The sequence below is a fragment of the Mustela putorius genome, unplaced genomic scaffold (genome assembly GCF_011764305.1).
Source record: "Mustela putorius furo isolate JIRA1106 unplaced genomic scaffold, ASM1176430v1.1 tig00000129_pilon_pilon_pilon, whole genome shotgun sequence".
Taxonomy (NCBI): Eukaryota; Metazoa; Chordata; class Mammalia; order Carnivora; family Mustelidae; genus Mustela; species Mustela putorius.
The window spans coordinates 38,548,403-38,565,765 of record NW_025421290.1 but is presented as its reverse complement, the minus strand read 5'-3'; the positions used below and the strand labels follow the sequence as shown (position 1 = coordinate 38,565,765).

The window sequence follows — 17,363 nt, the reverse complement described above, 5'->3', positions numbered from 1 at the left end:
GTCATCTAAGGACTTAACAGTTGGAGATTTCACTTTTATGATCGGTTTCACAGCTTTATTAGAGCCTAGAGTGCTTCTGTCTCTGTGTTTATTTTTTGATTTTGACACAGCTTCCTCTCTCACTTTTCTTTGCCATGCTCGTCAGGAAATGAAAATTTCTAAATTCTCAATTGTGTTCAATGAGCCTAAAAGTAGGGTGTAATATTTTGGGCAATACAGAGTGGGGTGAGGTGACAGCTGTTTTCACCTTTGCTTCATCTTTTAGGCAAATCCATCATTCCTTCATTACCTTTGTATTTTAATCTTCTTTGGCATAGTTGGGGATAATTGATAAGTAATGATGAGTGAGTAATGAATTCTAGGATAAGGAAATTGCAGAATATTTAAGATATAGAAAAAAGTCACTTAGGATCCCATAGTATGTCTTAAATTTATGGAAGGCTGTAATGGATCCATAATGGACCCAATTGCATGTAATGTAAGTTTTATTCTCTTTTTTAAGAGGTAAATTTTCTCTTTGTTCTCGGGAAAGCCTATAAGAAAAAAGTCATGAAATAGCAATCCTCATAATAGAACTGTTTATTTTTTAAGAGTTTATTTCAATTCCAGTTAGCATACAGTGTAATGTGTGTTTCAGGTATTACAATAAGGTGATCCAACACTTCCATGCAACTCCCGGCATGCATCACAGCAACTGCACTTCCTAATTCCTGTGCTCTGTTTATCCCATCCTCACCCCTGCCCACCTCTTCTCTCGTAACATCACTTTTTCTCTAGAGTTAGAGTCTGTTTCTTGTGAGGGGGGCACCTGGCTGGCTCAGCCGGTAGAGCATGGGACTCTTGATCTCAAGGTTGAGTTCAAGCCCCGTGTTGGGAGTAGAGCGTACTTTAAAAAAGAAAATCTTTCTTGGTTTGTCTATTTTTTTTCCCTTTACTCATTTTTTTTGTTTCTTAAATTCCACATGTGAGTGAAATCATCTGGTGATCATGTCTCTGACATTTTGCTTAGCATAATGCTTTCCAGCTCCATCCACATTGTTGCAAATGGCAAGATTTCATTCTTTTTTATGGCTGACTAATATTCCATTACACATACACATGCATATGTATATATACAAACACACACCCCCCACACACATCTTTATCCATTCATCAGTGGATGGGCACTTGGGCTGTTTCCATGATTTGGCTATTGTAGAAAATGCTTCTGTATACATTGGGTTGCATGTATCCTTTTGAATTAGTACTTGTGTATTCTTGGAATAAATATCTAGTAGTGCAATTGATGGATCAAAGGGTAGTTCTCTTTTTAACTTTTTGAGAAGCATCCATACTGTTTTCTATAGTGGCTATACCAGCTGGCATTCCCAGCAATGGTGTAAGAGGGTTACCATTTCTCCACATCCTCACCAACAGCTTTTTTTTCTTGTGTTGTTGATTTTAGCCATTCTCATAGGTGTGAGTATACTAGACTGTCTAAAAACAAAACAAAACAATTCTAAAATTAGGATTCAGTGAACCCAGAGGAACCTCAAAGGTTAATGGTGTCTTTTCATTAATAGACATTATTGATTTTAATTTAATAGTCTAATTTGTTGATCTTTTCCTTCATGGTTGGTGCTTTTTTGTGTCCCACTTTAAGAAATCTTTGTTTACCGCAAAGCCATAAATACATTATCCTATTTTATCTTCTGTTTTTTATTGTTTTACCTTTTATTTTTAGGTCAACAATCTATATAGAATTGATTGTTCATTAATGTGTGGTATGGGGTAGGGGTCATGGTTTATTATTTTTCATATGGCTGTGTAGTTGACCCCAGTGCCATTTATTGAAAAAGTCATCTTTTCCTTACTGTGTTGGTAGTAAGTCCATCACGAGTCAAATGACTATATGTGGGAATTTATTTCTGGACTCTATTTGCCATCCTTGCACCAGTATCCTGTTTTAATTACTGTAGTTTTGTTAATAAATCATGATATCTCTTAGTATAAGTCCTCCAATTCTGTGTCTCTAGATCAGAGGTTGGCAAACTTTCTCTGTGAGGGGCCAGATGGTAAATATTTTTAGGCTTTGTAGACCATGTTTGGTTTCTGTCAAATATTTTTCTTTCTTCCTTTTATTTTTCACCTTTAAAAATGTAAAAAAAAAATCATTCTTAACTGTATTTGCCCCATGGGCCTTAGTTTACTGACCTCCAGTCTAGATTGACTTGTCTATTCTTGGTCCTCTCTCTTTCCCACATAATGCTTAGAATCAGCTTGTCAGTTTTCAGAAACCTGCTGGAATTTTGATGAAAATTGCATAGAATCTCTTGACCATTTTGCACAAGACTTGCCATCTTTGTAATATCTCGGCTTCTGATCTGTCACACATACTTTTTGATTGGTTTTCAGGTTGGAATTGTGGACCTCTTCTGTACCTGTCTTATTAGGATTAGTAAGGGATTATAAACACTATAATTTTACTCTTTGCTTTCATTTGTTATGGTTGTTCGTGTTTTTAGAGATTACTCTTGGGGGGAATTTTGATTTTAGGATCTTGGTTGTACATATTAGAAAATAACTGAAAAATTATCTCACATGAAAATTAAAAGGACAGGAATTTGGTTCCAGAATTGAGTATTTTGTAATTCCCATGGTCAGCTGATTTCAGTATGTTTTTGTAACTGTTGTGACAATAAGGTGTTATCTTATTTAAGGGTATATGTATTTCTGCATACCTCTTAAGTTTTTATACCAACATTTGGAGTCTATTTTTTTATGTCAAATCTTTTATAAGTTTTATAAATACCTCTAATGGTTTCATACCTAGTTTGGGGGTTTTTATTTTTTAGAAGTTTATGGAATGCCTAACTGTACAAAAATTTTCTGAATATTTAAATACCAAATATTTGTTTTTCTTTTCATCTAATCAATGGGCAATGCATGTGTTTTGATGTGATTGTATTCAGTGAATATATACTATGTTTGTACTTTATTTCAAATGTTTTTATATGTTAAAAAGGTCATAGCATTTCATTGTATTGATGTAAACATGACATTTTTGTGCATACTTTTAAATTGAATATCTCTTAATATATTTCTTCTAAAGGCTTAAGAATTCTTTACTTTTATAAATACAAAAGGTTTTGATAGTCTTACATTTTGTTACATCCTCAAGCTTTAAAAATTTGAAAGTGCAGTGCTGATAAATAATTGCCATTTACGTGTAGTGTTGAAAGTATATTTCAGTTGCTTTAACATTTTCTTACTCCCCAAATAAAAATAAAATGATGACCCTTCGCTGTTGATCAGCAATTTAATCTGAAAGCAAAGCGCCCTCCCCTTTAAGGAAACTGCATACTGTATGTGCGGGCATGACGCTTGTAGTAATGAATTCCTTAACTTTTACAGCCTTGCCACTGTGTTCTGTTCTTCCTTATCTGCACATCCTTTAGTGCCTCTGGCTTTGTTTTTTCTTTCCTCTGGCTTTGACACTTGCTCTTCTCTTTGTCTGGAATCCCTTTCCTGTCAGTTTTGCTTTACTACTTCCTATTTTTCCTGCCCTAGGGGCAGGGAGCTCTAATTATGTGTTGAGATCCTTCAGTGAGTCAGACCATGGGGATCCCTCAGTGAACAAGGCCAACATGTCCCATTTGATCAAATTGTGTTCTAATTGTTGGTTTACTTGCCTCACTCATCCCGTGGACTGTGAACTCGAGTTATGTATCTGTTTATTTATTTCTAGAGCTGACAGGTCCTGACAGATGTTCAATCAGTCTTACTTATGCCGGAATGTCTCTGTTATGGACAAAATTCTGTAGGCGTTCACAGTTTGGGTAGGAAGGCAGTTCATTTGTATTCAGATTTGTTGATAAAACTGGGAAACAAATGCACAAGGGTTCTTACTCTTGTACCTTGTGGAGGATAGTCTTACTTAACACTTAAGTGAACTAGTGATTATTGAATTGAATACAAAGCTGATGGCTTTACACAATTTTAATGATCTCAGGTGTTTTTCCAGGCACTTTGAATTAATAAATGTAACTTCAAGAAAAGGAACTAAACCATCACAATCCGTGAAACAGTATCATAAATAGGTAAATAAGTAAGTAAGTGACCTCCATCCTAAGCGTTGCGGTGTATCCTTTGACAAGTCTCTGGTCAGCTCCTTTTCCTTTGCCCGACAGTAACGATGCCAAGCCTTCACCACTTTGCAGAGACCATCTGCACTAGTGCTGCTTTCTTTGTTTCCACAAACATTTTTATTTTGCTTTGTATCTTTATTTTAGCTTCTTGCCTCCTAGAGAAAATCAAGGCTTTCAGGCCCAGTGAAACTCACTTCCTGCCCTTCTGTTTACCTTATCTTATTATCCTCATCTTTCTTCTTCTAGCCTCAGAGTAAGTCCTTCTTCCTCATGGTTAGGGGTAATCTCTTTGTGCCACTTAAATTCATTTTACATTTTTATCCAAGTGGTACACACCTACAGTTTGGAAAAATCAGGCAAAGCAGCCAGCCTAGATTCTAATGACATCTTTTAATTCTTTAGCTGTTTCTTCTGGTAATTACCTTCCTGTCACTAAATAATATGCTCCGGCTTTCTTGACTTAAACATTTTAGATGTTATATATTTGCTTCCAGGTCTGATAAGGATTTAATTCTTACACTACTCCAACCCCATCTGTCTAATACATTTATATCACTGCTGTTAGATAAGTAAACCAGGTTTGCTAGAGGTAAGCAGTGTGTTATAATTATATTTTCTTTAGTGTAATGACTTTTCTAGAATTTCCAATTGTCTTCTTGAAAAATATTTAAAATAATTCTCCAACCCTAGTTGTGTTATAATTATATTTTCTTTAGTGTAATGACTTTTCTAGAATTTCCAATTGTCTTCTTGAAAAATATTTAAAATAATTCTCCAACCCTAGTCTCAAAAGCACCAGCTCTTTTTTTTCTGAGGAGATCGCTCTCCCAAATTTATTCATCATCTTGCTTTTCACCTGGGCGGGTTGGGTGGTTGGTTGCTCAAAAGATCTGCCGTATGGCTGTTACTTCAGCATTTCCCTGGACTATCCTCCTGGATTGGATTCACTCTCTACTGAATCTCATGGCTTCCTGTTTGTGGTTTAGTGCCTCTTTTTCCCCAGAGTGCATGCCCAAGTTGCTTACTGAGAGATTGTGTTGGAGGTAGGTACATTTTCTGAGTCTTGTGTGTGTGTTAATACTTTTATTCTAACCTCACACTTGATTAATCATTTGGATATAGAATTTGAAGTTGAGCATTTAAAATTTTTTGATGTAGTTAAACAAAAAATTAGTTCACCCATTTCCCCCTTACCCCACATCTGCCTCTGGCAACCACGAGCCTGTTCTCTATATCTAGGAGCTTGGTTTTTTTCTACTGATTTATTTATTTTTACATTCCACATGTAAGAGAGCTCATACAGTATTTGTCTGACTTACTTCACTTAGCATAATGCCCTCGGGGTTTATCCATACTGTCACAAATGGCAAGATTTCATTCTTTTTCATGGCTGAGTAATATTCAGTTCAGTATTCACTTTCTTTATCCATTCTTCCATCGATGGACGCTGAGGTGGTTTCCATATTTTCGCTATTGTGAATAATGCTGCAGTGAACATGAGGATGCATGTATCTTTTCAAGTTAGTTTTTTGTTTTCTTCACATACAGATACCCAGAAGTGGAATTGATGTATCATATGGTAGTTTTACTTTTGATTTTTCGAGGAACCTTCATACTGATTTCCTTGTGGCAGCACCATTTGCATTCCCACTAACCGTGTACAGGAGTTCTTTTTTTTTCCATATCCTTGCCAACACTTGTTATTTCTAGTCTTTTTGAAAAGAGCCATTCTAACAGGTGTAGGGTAATATCTCATTGTGGTTTTGTTTTTGTTTTTGTTTTAATTTATTTATTTGACGGAGATCACAAGTAGAGAGGCAGGCAGAGAGAGAGGGGGGAAGCAGGCTCCCCGCTGAGAAGAGAACCTGATGTGGGGCTCTATCCCAGGACCCTGGGATCATGACCTGAGCCGAAGGCAGAGGCTTAACCCACTGAGCCACCCAGGTGCCCCTCTCATTGTGGTTTTGATTTGCACTTCCTTAATGCAGGAAAGATGCATACAAAAGATGTAGATTATCTTTTCATGTACCTACTGGCCATCTGTATACCTTCTTTGGAAGAATATCAGTTCAGATCTTCTGCCCATTTTTTAATCAGATTGTTTGTATTTTTGCCAGAGTTGTATGAGTTCTTTATTTTGGATGTTAGCCCCTTATCAGATATAATATTTGCAAGTATTTTCTCCCAATCAATGGGTTGCCTTTCTGTTTTTTGTTGATGGTATTCATTTTGTTTGTCTGTTTCTTAAGGTTTTTTAAAAAATCTGTTTGACAGAAAAAGAGACAGCAAGAGAGGGAACACAAGCAGGGGGAGTGGGAGAGGGAGAATGTAAGCTTTGCACTGAGCAGGGAGCTCGATGTGGGGCTCAATCCCAAGACCCTGGGATCATGACCTGAGCTGAAGGCCATAGATGCTTATCTGAGTGAGCCACCCAGGTGCCCTCATTGATGGTTTTCTTTGCTGTACAGAAGCTTTGTAGTTTATTGTGGTCCCACTTGTTTATTTTTGCTTTTTGCTTTTGATGTCAGATTCAAAAAATCATTGCCAGGACCTACGCCAAGGAGCTTACTTTTTGTTTTTTTCTAGGAGTTCTTTGGTTTGGGGTCTTACTTTCAAGTCTTTAATCCATTTTGAGTTAGTTTTTGTGTATAGTGTAATATAGCACCATAGTTGCGTTCTCTTGTATGTGGCTGTTCGATGATTTTCCCAGGATGATTTATTGAAGAGACTGTCCTTTCTCCATTGTATATTCGTGGCTCCTCTGTCATAAAGTAATTGACCATATATGTGCAGGTTTATTTTGGGCCTCTCTCTTCTGTTCCATTGATCTGTGTGTGTCTGTTTTTATGCCAGTACCAAACTGTTTAATACCATTTAAGTATTGAAGTTGAACGTAATTATTCCTCAAGGTTTTAGGAACATCATTCTGTTTTCTTCTGTCACTTAGTGTAGATGCTATACTGTTGTGATTCTTGTCCTTTTTATTTTTTTAATTAAAAATCTTTTTTTAAATTCTTGTCCTTTTTAGATGACTTCTCCCTATTGCCAGAAACTACCCCCCTCCCCAGTATTCTAAAAGTTCATAGTTTGTTTTGTTTTACTAATTATACTGAGTATTTAGTGAGCTAGGGTCTTTCTGTCTGGATATGAGAGTCTCTTAACTCTTAAATTTTTATGCTATTCATTAATTTTTTTTTCTTTTATGTTTTTCTCTTTCTGGAACTCCTTGTTTGTAGACTTTTGGACCTGCTAGATTGATTTTGTCTCTTTTCTCTTTCATTTGGTTGTACTTTGAGATACTACTAACCCTTTTATTGCATTTTGTTTGGATAATTTTTTTTAAAAATTTCTGTAGTTCTTTTGATTCTGATCCTTTTTTATATACAGCAAATTGATTTATAGCTACAGTATCTTTAAGAATCTCTCTGAGGATATTATTTGGGTTTTGGTTTTTTTTTTTAAGTTCTCTTGTGTTTTTTGCATTATCTCTGTTTTCTCCAGATGTAGGACCTTGTTCACCTTTGGTCTCTTCCTTTTGTTTTAGAGACATTCCTCAAATATCTAGATATTAAAATAAATATCCATTTATATTTAAGAATGGGGGACACAGACAAGCTAATTGGAAACTCTGTGTGCATATGGGGGGCTTATCAACTATTCTTGCTCTCAGTAAATTCAGGCTTTGTTTTAGGTGGTAGGGCAAAGAACTGTCTGCTAAAGTTAGAGGGCCCTCAGATTCCAAACTTTAGGGACTTTCAGCCTTAAGAAAGTCTGGTTGATGGTTCTGAATATAGATTTTAATTTACATATTTTAGCCCTCAAGTCTTATTTCTGTCCTTCATGGTATCTGAGAATGTTGACTCTCTAGGGTTCTGTGATCAAACCAGCCCCATTTTTATTTTATGTCCTTCTACTACCATCATTCTAAACTGCAGCTTCTCTTTGCTCCATATGTTACCATTCATGTTTGCTCTTTGTCTTCCAGAATGTAAAAACAAAATTCTCATCTGCTGTTGGTCTCCTTTCTGTTTATAATGGATTCGTGTATATCACAATTCCTTGTGATAACTCTGTGTGGTGTCAGTTTGGCTAGTCTGTAGTACCCTTCCCAGAGTTCCCTTATATGTTTCTGATTTGGGTGGGTCACAAGGGAGATTTTTGCATCTGACATAAAATATTTATCCCTGGACGACTGAAGAAAGATTCTTACCTATTTCCCAGAAGAGGATATAAAGTCCCTTTTTTGTCCTTGGAGAAATCTTCATTCTTCTAGCTGGTTCACACTCTCTCTTTGACACTCTGTAATTTAAACTCTTGAAATATAAAATTAACAATTATTTATACATCTTATGTTAGATGATAAGGAAGAAAAATCAACCAACAATATTTGACTAATAATATGTATATATTTAAACATACCAAATTAAGGAAGAAATACTCAGAACTATTACAGTTCTTTCTGCAACTGGTCATGTAACTATAGTTGGTATTTATAACTTCCTTCTTCCACTACCCATTTTATAGTCCCTTTGCTCTCAGCATGCACCTCAGGTGGTCCTGTTTTTTTGCCTGGTGGAGTGACCCAGACCTTCATTCCTGAAGGGTCTGGGCTATTGACAAGCCTATCTGAATTGAGTTACTGTAATTTTTTTTTTAAGATTTTATTTGTTTATTTGACAGACAGAGATTACAAGTAGACAGAGAGGCAGGCAGAGAGAGAGAGAGAGGGAAGCAGGCTCCCTGCTGAGCAGAGAGCCCGATGCGGGACTCGATCCCAGGATTCTGGGATCATGACCTGAGCCGAAGGCAGCGGCTTAACCCACTGAGCCACCCAGGTGCCCCGAGTTACTGTAATTTTTAATTGACTTTAATCACAGAACACGGAAGTGCTAAGAGGTGTGCTAGAGGCTCTCCATTGCAGACATAGTCTCCCTTATCCTCAGTAGTGCAGTAGTAACCCAGTTTCTCCTTGCAGCTCAGGGCCAAGTCACCCCCAGCCAGTACAGTAAGTCCCTTCTTTGCCTTTGATCAGAACCCAAAGTAGCCAGGTGGCAGTCTCAAGTTGAGTTTAATGGAGTTATTGTTGTGTCCCCTGATGAGAGCATTCCTTCCTTTGATACTAAAAGACTTCTAGACCAGCAAAACCTGATGGCTATTCCTGATAGGGTTAGGAGATAAATGTTTTATCTGAAACTGAAATTTTTATTTTTCACTGATTTCCCAAGCAAATAAGAGAAAAACTCTATCTCATTAAAAGCATGAAAGGTATCACCATCGGTTGATGCCTAAGCCAGAAACCTTGGAATCATCCTAAATTCTTTTGTTATCATTTTAGTCTCACCTGTTAGAAAATCCGATCCATTTTACCTTCCTTCACATCTCTCACTTTTATCTCCTCTACATCCTCATGTCAGTCACTGCCATGGAACAGGCTTCACTTTCATTTACCCAAATTGTAGAAACAATCTACAAAAAACTTTTCCCACCTATCCATCTGCTACTTTTCTACTAGGGCAGAAAAGATTGCTAGGGCAATCTTTTAAAAATCCGACCGTCTGGGGCGCCTGGGTGGCTCAGTGGTTAAGCCGCTGCCTTCGGCTCAGGTCATGATCTCAGGGTCCTGGGATCGAGTCCCGCATCGGGCTCTCTGCTCAGCAGGGAGCCTGCTTCCTCCTCTCTCTCTCTCTGCCTGCCTCTCTGCCTACTTGTGATTTCTCTCTGTCAAATAAATAAATAAATAAATCTTTAAAAATCCGACCGTCTGTAGTTGGCTCTAAGTCTCATTAAGTAATTCCCAGCTTCTTACCCAGCTGAATTAATTCATCTATGGTAACAAACCCACAGTCACATGCTTTAATAAATTAGAGGTTTATTCTTTCGCAGCACTTATGTGACGGCTGTCCATTGTCAAGAGTCCAGGTTCCTTCTAATTTGTTACTTTTCATCCCTTTGTGTATTTTCCTTATCTGCATGGTCCAAGATGCTTCCCCACCATGTCAGAGCCAGCATGAAAAAGGAAATATTGAAGAGGAAGATGTGCCCTTCCTCTTATAACCCAGGAAGGTATAACCAGAAGAATGCGCCAGTCATTTTTCACTCTCAGCCCATTGGCCAGAACATGGCTACAAGTTCTAGCCGCAGGAGAATTTGGGAGAGTCAGTCTTTAGTTTGGTTAGCTTTGTGTCCAACTAAAAACAAAGAGACTTAGTTACTGAAGGAAAAGGGGGAATGACTACTGGAGGAGCACCAGCAGTCTCTGCACAAGGCATAAAAGGCCTCCTGGAGGTTGATTCTTGCCTACTCTTTACCTTGTCTCTTCCTTCCCTCCCTTTGCACTCCTTTCCTGGCTGTCACCTACTCTGGCTCCTCTTTGCTGCCGCCATGCTGAACTGTTTGCAGACATGCCATGCTGCTGTGTGTTTCTCTGCCTTTACTCACAGTGCTTCCTTAACCTTTGATGCCCTCGCCACCCATTTCCCTTATTTCCAATACACTCTGTTAGCCTGGCCTCAGAGAATTTGTCTTTCCAGACTTAATGTCAGCATCATCTATTGTATAAAGCCTTTATTGCATAGCAGCCCATAGCCCCTTAGTCTGGTAGAAATGACCATCCCCTCCTCTGTTGCCTTTGTTAAATGCAGATAGACTTCTGTCATTGTACCTCTGGGCACTTATTTACACTTAGATTCTCTTTCTCTTCAATTGTAAACCCTTTGAAGGCAACAGATGACATTTTATTTGTATATCCCTTGGATGTACTATAGTGCTTGGCAGGGGATGTGCACTAAAAATTTACAGAATGAGCAAGTAGGTCCATAACAGATTTTTAGGGCCCTGTCCAGACTTTAAAATGTCAGGGTGCACTCCTAAAATACAGCTGGCTACTGTCTTTTTGAATTTTTGTCAGTCCAGATGATATTAGTTCCAACAATATTTATAATCATCCCTGATTATAATAGTAAGCGTTTCCTATTTAGTTTTTGGCTGTATTTTAATTTTAAAAGTATGCTCAGAATTAGCTGTGGCATTTTTTTCCCATTAAAAGTGAGTGGACTTTTTCATCTGTTAAGTCACAATGTTTATATTTGCTTTTTAACAATTTAGTGTATCAGTGACTTGCTGCGGGAGATGTTTTGAAGTGAATTATAATAATACTGACGTGAATTCCAAAGCCTGTCCTGAGACCTTCTGAGCACTGCCACTTTAGCATACTGACTCTAGGTAGATGCCTCAGGATTTATATGATGACTGAAAGAGTCATTTTTGTAAACAGATTCTAAGGCACGATTGCCTTAAATATTCTTACATGGAGAATATTTTTTTCTGCTTTACTGTCTTGAGTAATATCTTTTGTTTTACTTGTAGATTTGATGGTCCTCGAAGATTTGAGGATTTAGGGTCAAGGTGTGAAGGACCGAGACCCAAAGGGCCTCGTTTTGAAGGAAATCGCCCCGATGGGCCAAGACCCAGATATGAAGGTCACCCACCAGAGGGCACTAAAAGCAAATGGGGAATGATTCCCCGGGGGCCAGCATCTCAGTTTTATATTACCCCCAATACGTCCCTCAGTCCTCGACAAAGTGGACCACAGTGGAAAGGCCCCAAGCCAGCTTTTGGACAGCAGCATCAGCAGCAACCTAAGTCACAAGCAGAACCTCTTTCAGGAAACAAAGAACAATTAGCAGACACCAATAGTAACCAGCAGAAGAATTTTAAAATGCAGTCAGCTACATTTTCCATTGCTGCAGATGTAAAGGACACCAAGGCGGCTCAGTCAAATGAGAATCTAAGCGACTCTCAACAAGAGCCACCTAAAAGCGAAGTCTCGGAAGGGCCCATAGAGCCTTCTGATTGGGACCAGAATTCTCAAAGTATGGAGACTCAAATGGACAAAGCCCAAGCTGTTACTCAGCCTGTATCCCTTGCAAATAAACCTCTACCTTCTCAATCTGCTTTTCCCTCAAAACCAGGGGGGATGGAGGGAGGAGCAGCAGTGACAACGTCATCGTCATTAACTGCAGATAATGATTTTAAACCTTTGGGTATCGGTCTGCCCCATTCAGAAAACAGCCAAGAGAAGGGGCTGCCTCGGCCAGATAACAGAGATAATAGGTTAGAAGGCAATCGAGGCAGCAGCTCATCTTACAGAGGTCCTGGGCAAAGCAGGATGGAAGACACACGGGAAAAAGGACTAGTAAATAGAGGTCGAGGCCAGGCACTCAGCCGTGGCCCAGGGTTGATCAAGCAAGAAGACTTTCGTGATAAGATGATGGGTAGAAGAGAAGACAGTCGAGAGAAGATGAATAGAGGAGAAGGCAGCCGAGACAGAGGGTTGATGAGGCCAGGAGGCAGTCGAGAGAAAGTGCCAGGTGGTCTGCAAGGCAGCCAGGACAGGGGTAGAGCTGGCAGCCGAGAAAGGGGACTACCTCGAAGGGCTGGCAGTCAGGAGAGAGGACCACCTCGAAGGGCTGGGAGTAGGGAGAGAGTACCACCACGAAGAGCCGGGAGTAGGGAGAGGGGACCACCTCGAGGGCCAGGCAGTAGGGAAAGGGGACTGGGAAGACCAGATTTTGTTCGTGACAGAGGTCCATTTAGACCAGAACCAGGAGATGGTGGGGAAAAAATGTATCCATATCACCGAGATGAGCCTCCTAGGGCTCCATGGAACCATGGAGAAGAGAGAGGGCACGAAGAGTTCCCATTAGATGGTAGAAATGCTCCAATGGAACGAGAAAGACTTGATGATTGGGATAGAGAAAGATACTGGAGAGAATGTGAACATGACTATCAAGAAGAAACACTAGATCCATATAACAGAGAGGACAGGTTCTCAGCACCACCATCTCGGTCTCATGATGGAGATAGACGAGGCCCTTGGTGGGATGATTGGGAGAGAGATCAGGATATGGATGAGGACTACAACAGGGAAATGGACAGGGACTTGGACAGGGATGTGGATCGGATTGGAAGACCCATGGATATGTATGATAGAAATTTGGATAATGAGTGGGACAGAGATTATGGGAGACCACTGGATGAACAAGAATCACAGTTTCGTGAACGGGATATTCCATCTCTTCCACCTTTACCACCCCTCCCACCTCTTCCACCTTTGGATAGATATCGGGATGATAGATGGAGAGAAGAAAGAAATCGAGACCATGGGTATGATCGAGATTTTCGTGATAGGGGTGAGTTGAGGATCCGAGAGTATCCAGAAAGAGGAGATACATGGCGGGAAAAGAGAGATTATATCCCTGACAGAATGGACTGGGAAAGAGAACGGTTGTCAGACAGATGGTACCCATCTGATGTGGATAGACATTCCCCCATGGCGGAACATATGCCCTCCTCACATCATTCTTCTGAAATGATGGGGTCGGATACAAACTTAGACTCTGACCAAGGCCTTGGAGGGGTAATGGTTCTCAGTCAGAGGCAGCACGAAATCATTTTGAAAGCTGCACAAGAACTGAAAATGCTTCGGTAAGTTGACTACTTAAGATCATTTCTTTTAGTCAAAACCACATGCAGACTGCTCTTTTAAAGTGATGTGATATATTTGAATGGAATAATTTTGCTTCAAGTTCTTATCTTGTAATTTTAATTTGTAACCTGGCCGTTCAGTGCTGTTTTAGGGTTAGGATATGTATTTAGGAACTGTGTTAATTGTAAGCTTATGTCCTGAAATGTGAAAATTTGGTAGCCACTCTTGGCTTTTATAGATGTGTTGCGGACATATCGTATACTTGTGCATGTTTCAAGTGTCAAACTTCAACTGTCCAGTGCTCTGGACTTTACAGAGCTCATATGTAATACCTTCCCCCACCCCTCCCAGGAGGCATTTTGTTCTTTGGTATTAGATCTTATAGACTTCATATTCGCTAATCTTTGATAAAACTTTGGAAAGTGCTGTAAGGTTTTTCTCTGCTGAAGCCAAGAATGGTTTACCTGAAAGTGTCCTCAGATTTGTCTAACCATTGATACTTTCTTTCTGGGGTGTTTTATCTTTCCTTATAACTAGAAGCAGATATCTCTACTTGAGGATGTTACTTGTTTCTGCATAATCAAATATTTTCTTTGTGAAGTGGAGACTAGAACTTGGATTTCTTGATTTACAATCACCTATGTATAGGGATCTACGTAATGCTTCCCAGGTAGTTGCAATAAAAATAAATAAAATAAAAAAGCTAACATTGCATGCTTACTATGTGCCTGGAACTGTATTGAATACTTTGTATATATTCATTTAATCTTTAAACCAACTGTATTGTGAGAGGAGAATTTAGGAGTCATTGATAGATTGTAAGCCTTTGAGTAATTTCATAGGAATTAACAGTGTTTTGAGAAAATAAAGTAATGGTTAGGTTTTGATATATCCCAGTGTAGGGATATATGTTTCCTTCATTTTTCAATTCTGGTCTACATTTGTGGATTATACCAGTTGAAATTATAACTGCAGCTTTATGACTGGAAAAGTGTAATGAGGAAAAGTACCTGTAGGTCCAGATGAAAGATCTGGTACCTTGGGCAGCACAGGAGATTTCTGTCTATAGAAGATACTCTCTGAGAGATTGGACGCTTCCAGATGACTCATGAAGAAGGTGTGAAAACATGCGAGAGAACATTTAGTTGCTACACTGTTCAGTTTTAAGTTACAGACAACTTTAATTTAACCCCCACTGTGTGTGGTGCACTGTGCTAATAATTTAGTATATATTATCTCAGTCCTCCTGTCTTAAATCCTTTTATCTCAAAGGCCTACAGAGATAAGTAGACGCATCCGCATCCATATCCTCGCTTCACAGATGACACTAAAGCTCAGAGAGGTTAAGTCCACTTGGCTAATCAGTGGCAAACCCAGAATTTGAATGCAGTCTGTCCAGCTCTAAAATCTGTTTTGTTCATGGAGAGCACCAAGCTGATTGGTGTTAGCAAGCTGCCAAGGTTTCTTTCCTTTTCTTTTTAAAATTTCCTTGTCATCCATTATTGCTTTATATGGAAATGCTGGATAAAAGGTGCTTCTTCTTCACCATCTTTTTTTTATAAAGCTCTTTCTAGGCAACATAAACATAATTAAAATATATGAAGGTGATGGGTAAGAATTGTCATAGTTGAATACATGTAAGCTATGTTGTATTGGTGTACAGTCATAATATGATTTATATGAGGCAAAAAATAAACGATATTGACCCTTATTTTGTGTCTATTTGAGTCACTACACCCAATGTAGGGTAAAAGGTCTGAAGAGGTTATAGTAGATGTTACACCTGATTAAAGTAAGCATTTTAAGGAAAAGTTAAAAAAAAAAAAAAGAATTTGACCAGAGATTTGAAGAAAAGCATAAAGAGTTACAAAATTACTCTTTAGGAGTATGAAGTGTCATTTTTAAAGGTATAGACTGACATTTGTTCTCACTGTACACAGTAGGGCCTGTAACTAAAATGCCCACAAGAACCACACAGGTAACTAAAATGAGTGAAAGTGGGCCAGTATAACTGGGGTATGGTGAGGAATGTGGCAGACTGCTTCATGTAAAGTGGACAGCCACTACTCCACAGTCAGTTCATTGTTGACATGAAGGAACGTAGGCCCATTGTTACCAAATCCCTTTAAAATGTGAATTTATATGTGAAATATCTTGCTTTGTAAATAATGGCAGCTAATTCAGATTTAAAAAACTGATGTGAAAGCCAAATTAAAACAAAAAAATTTCTAGGCCATATTTGGCCACCATTTTGCAACTTCTAGTCTAGAGTCTTGAACAAAAAATATAGCGAGAGAACTTTTTGTTCAATGAAAGAAACACATGACAAGTAGATAATATTTTAGAATAGACTCATGAGGCAGATTGTAGAGTCTGCCCTTGAAGATCTTTGAATACTTTGTAGTCATTTATAGGTTGTAGATGACAGGTCAGTTAGTTGTATAAAGGCAAGAGAGTGTTACCCTGCAGGTGCTCTGTGGGCACTGTAGAGGGTTTTAGAGCAAGGTTTTTAGGTCTCTTTTTTGTCCTGTGATAACAATTGTAGTCACTTAGGAATGGAGTAAACATGCATTAATGGACCATGGCAATTTTATTTGTTCACAGGGAGCAGAAAGAACAGCTTCAGAAGATGAAGGACTTTGGGTCGGAGCCACAGATGCCTGACCATCTGCCGCCCCAGGACGCGAGGTTGCAGAACGCATCTTCAAGGCCTGGAATGTACCCGGTATGGGAAAATATGTGCTCAGGAAATGAAGGTGTTCCTGCTTTGTTTGTTTCTATGTTGTTTGATTTTCTTCTGTTGTAGTGAGTGTAAAATTTCCTCTAGATAAAATGTAAATTGGGGGAAAGTAAAAAGCTAATGGTAATTGACCTTTGAAAATCTTTTAAGTGTGGTCAGAGGTATGACAAGTGCATCTTTTCCCTAGGTTTTGTTAAGTACACCAAGCATGCCTGAGCTACATGGCTTCATGATCACAAAACTGTAGAATTTTCCTAATAATCTCTTTTGTTCAAAAAGTCCTGTTTTTCATCTGGGCAGTTGCAGGGGCTCCCCGTGAACCTTGTTCCTGTGAGCCTCCTGGTCTCCCCACCTCCTTGGGCTACTGGTTCCTCAGCTATGGAAGGGATCAAACATCATGCCCCAGTTCAGGCGGTAAAGTTCTGTTAAAGACTTGTTTGATCAAGTTCTCCCTTTGTTTTCCATTCATTTTTGTTGTTTGTTGTTTTTACCTTTACGCCAGTGATGGGCTTTTGAAAATGTTGTCATGCAAATAACTTTATAACAATACAATGAGAGAAAAAAACTCAAACCATTTCATGAGATTAACTTCATTTTTCAGTGTTCCCTTTCATCCTGGTCTAACAAATAAAACTCATACATAGTTGTTAACACCAACGGCCACCATGATTTCACCTCTCCGTGTCTCCTGTCCCGACTTGTGTGTGCATCCATCAGCTTCCGGATGTGTGTCCTTTCACTCAGGGTATTCAAATCGGAGCTCATTATCATTCTCCACTAAACTTGTTCTTTCTCCTCACCATCACCCAGTCGCGCAATCTGGAAACCTGAAAGTCAGCCTTAACTCTTTCCTTTGTCCTGCCCTTTCATCTTCAGTCATTCTGTTGACTGATTTTACTACCTTTTTAATATTAGTCAGATGCACTGTCCTGCACTTCCCCACAACCTCAGTCCTAGCCTTCGTCAGCTCTTGCCTAGATTATTCCAGAAACATCCTCGTTCATCTCCC

General features: G+C 39.0%; 1 protein-coding gene across 4 annotated transcripts in view; it reads left to right on the top strand.

The window, feature by feature from the left end:
* YLPM1 (YLP motif containing 1) overlaps positions 1–17,363 on the top strand; it is a 77,594-nt gene that overhangs the window by 18,183 nt on the left and 42,048 nt on the right. For 3 of the 4 annotated variants that reach the window (XR_006604395.1, XM_004739258.3, XM_045072297.1), the window contains exons 5-6: positions 11,493–13,613; positions 16,219–16,339. Coding sequence is in view for 3 of the 4 variants with exons in the window: in XM_004739258.3 (XP_004739315.2) it covers positions 11,493–13,613; positions 16,219–16,339 (2,242 nt within the window). In the remaining variant the exon portion in view is untranslated. The remainder of the gene's footprint in view (positions 1–11,492; positions 13,614–16,218; positions 16,340–17,363) is intronic. The other variant, XM_004739259.3, reaches the window with a different exon arrangement.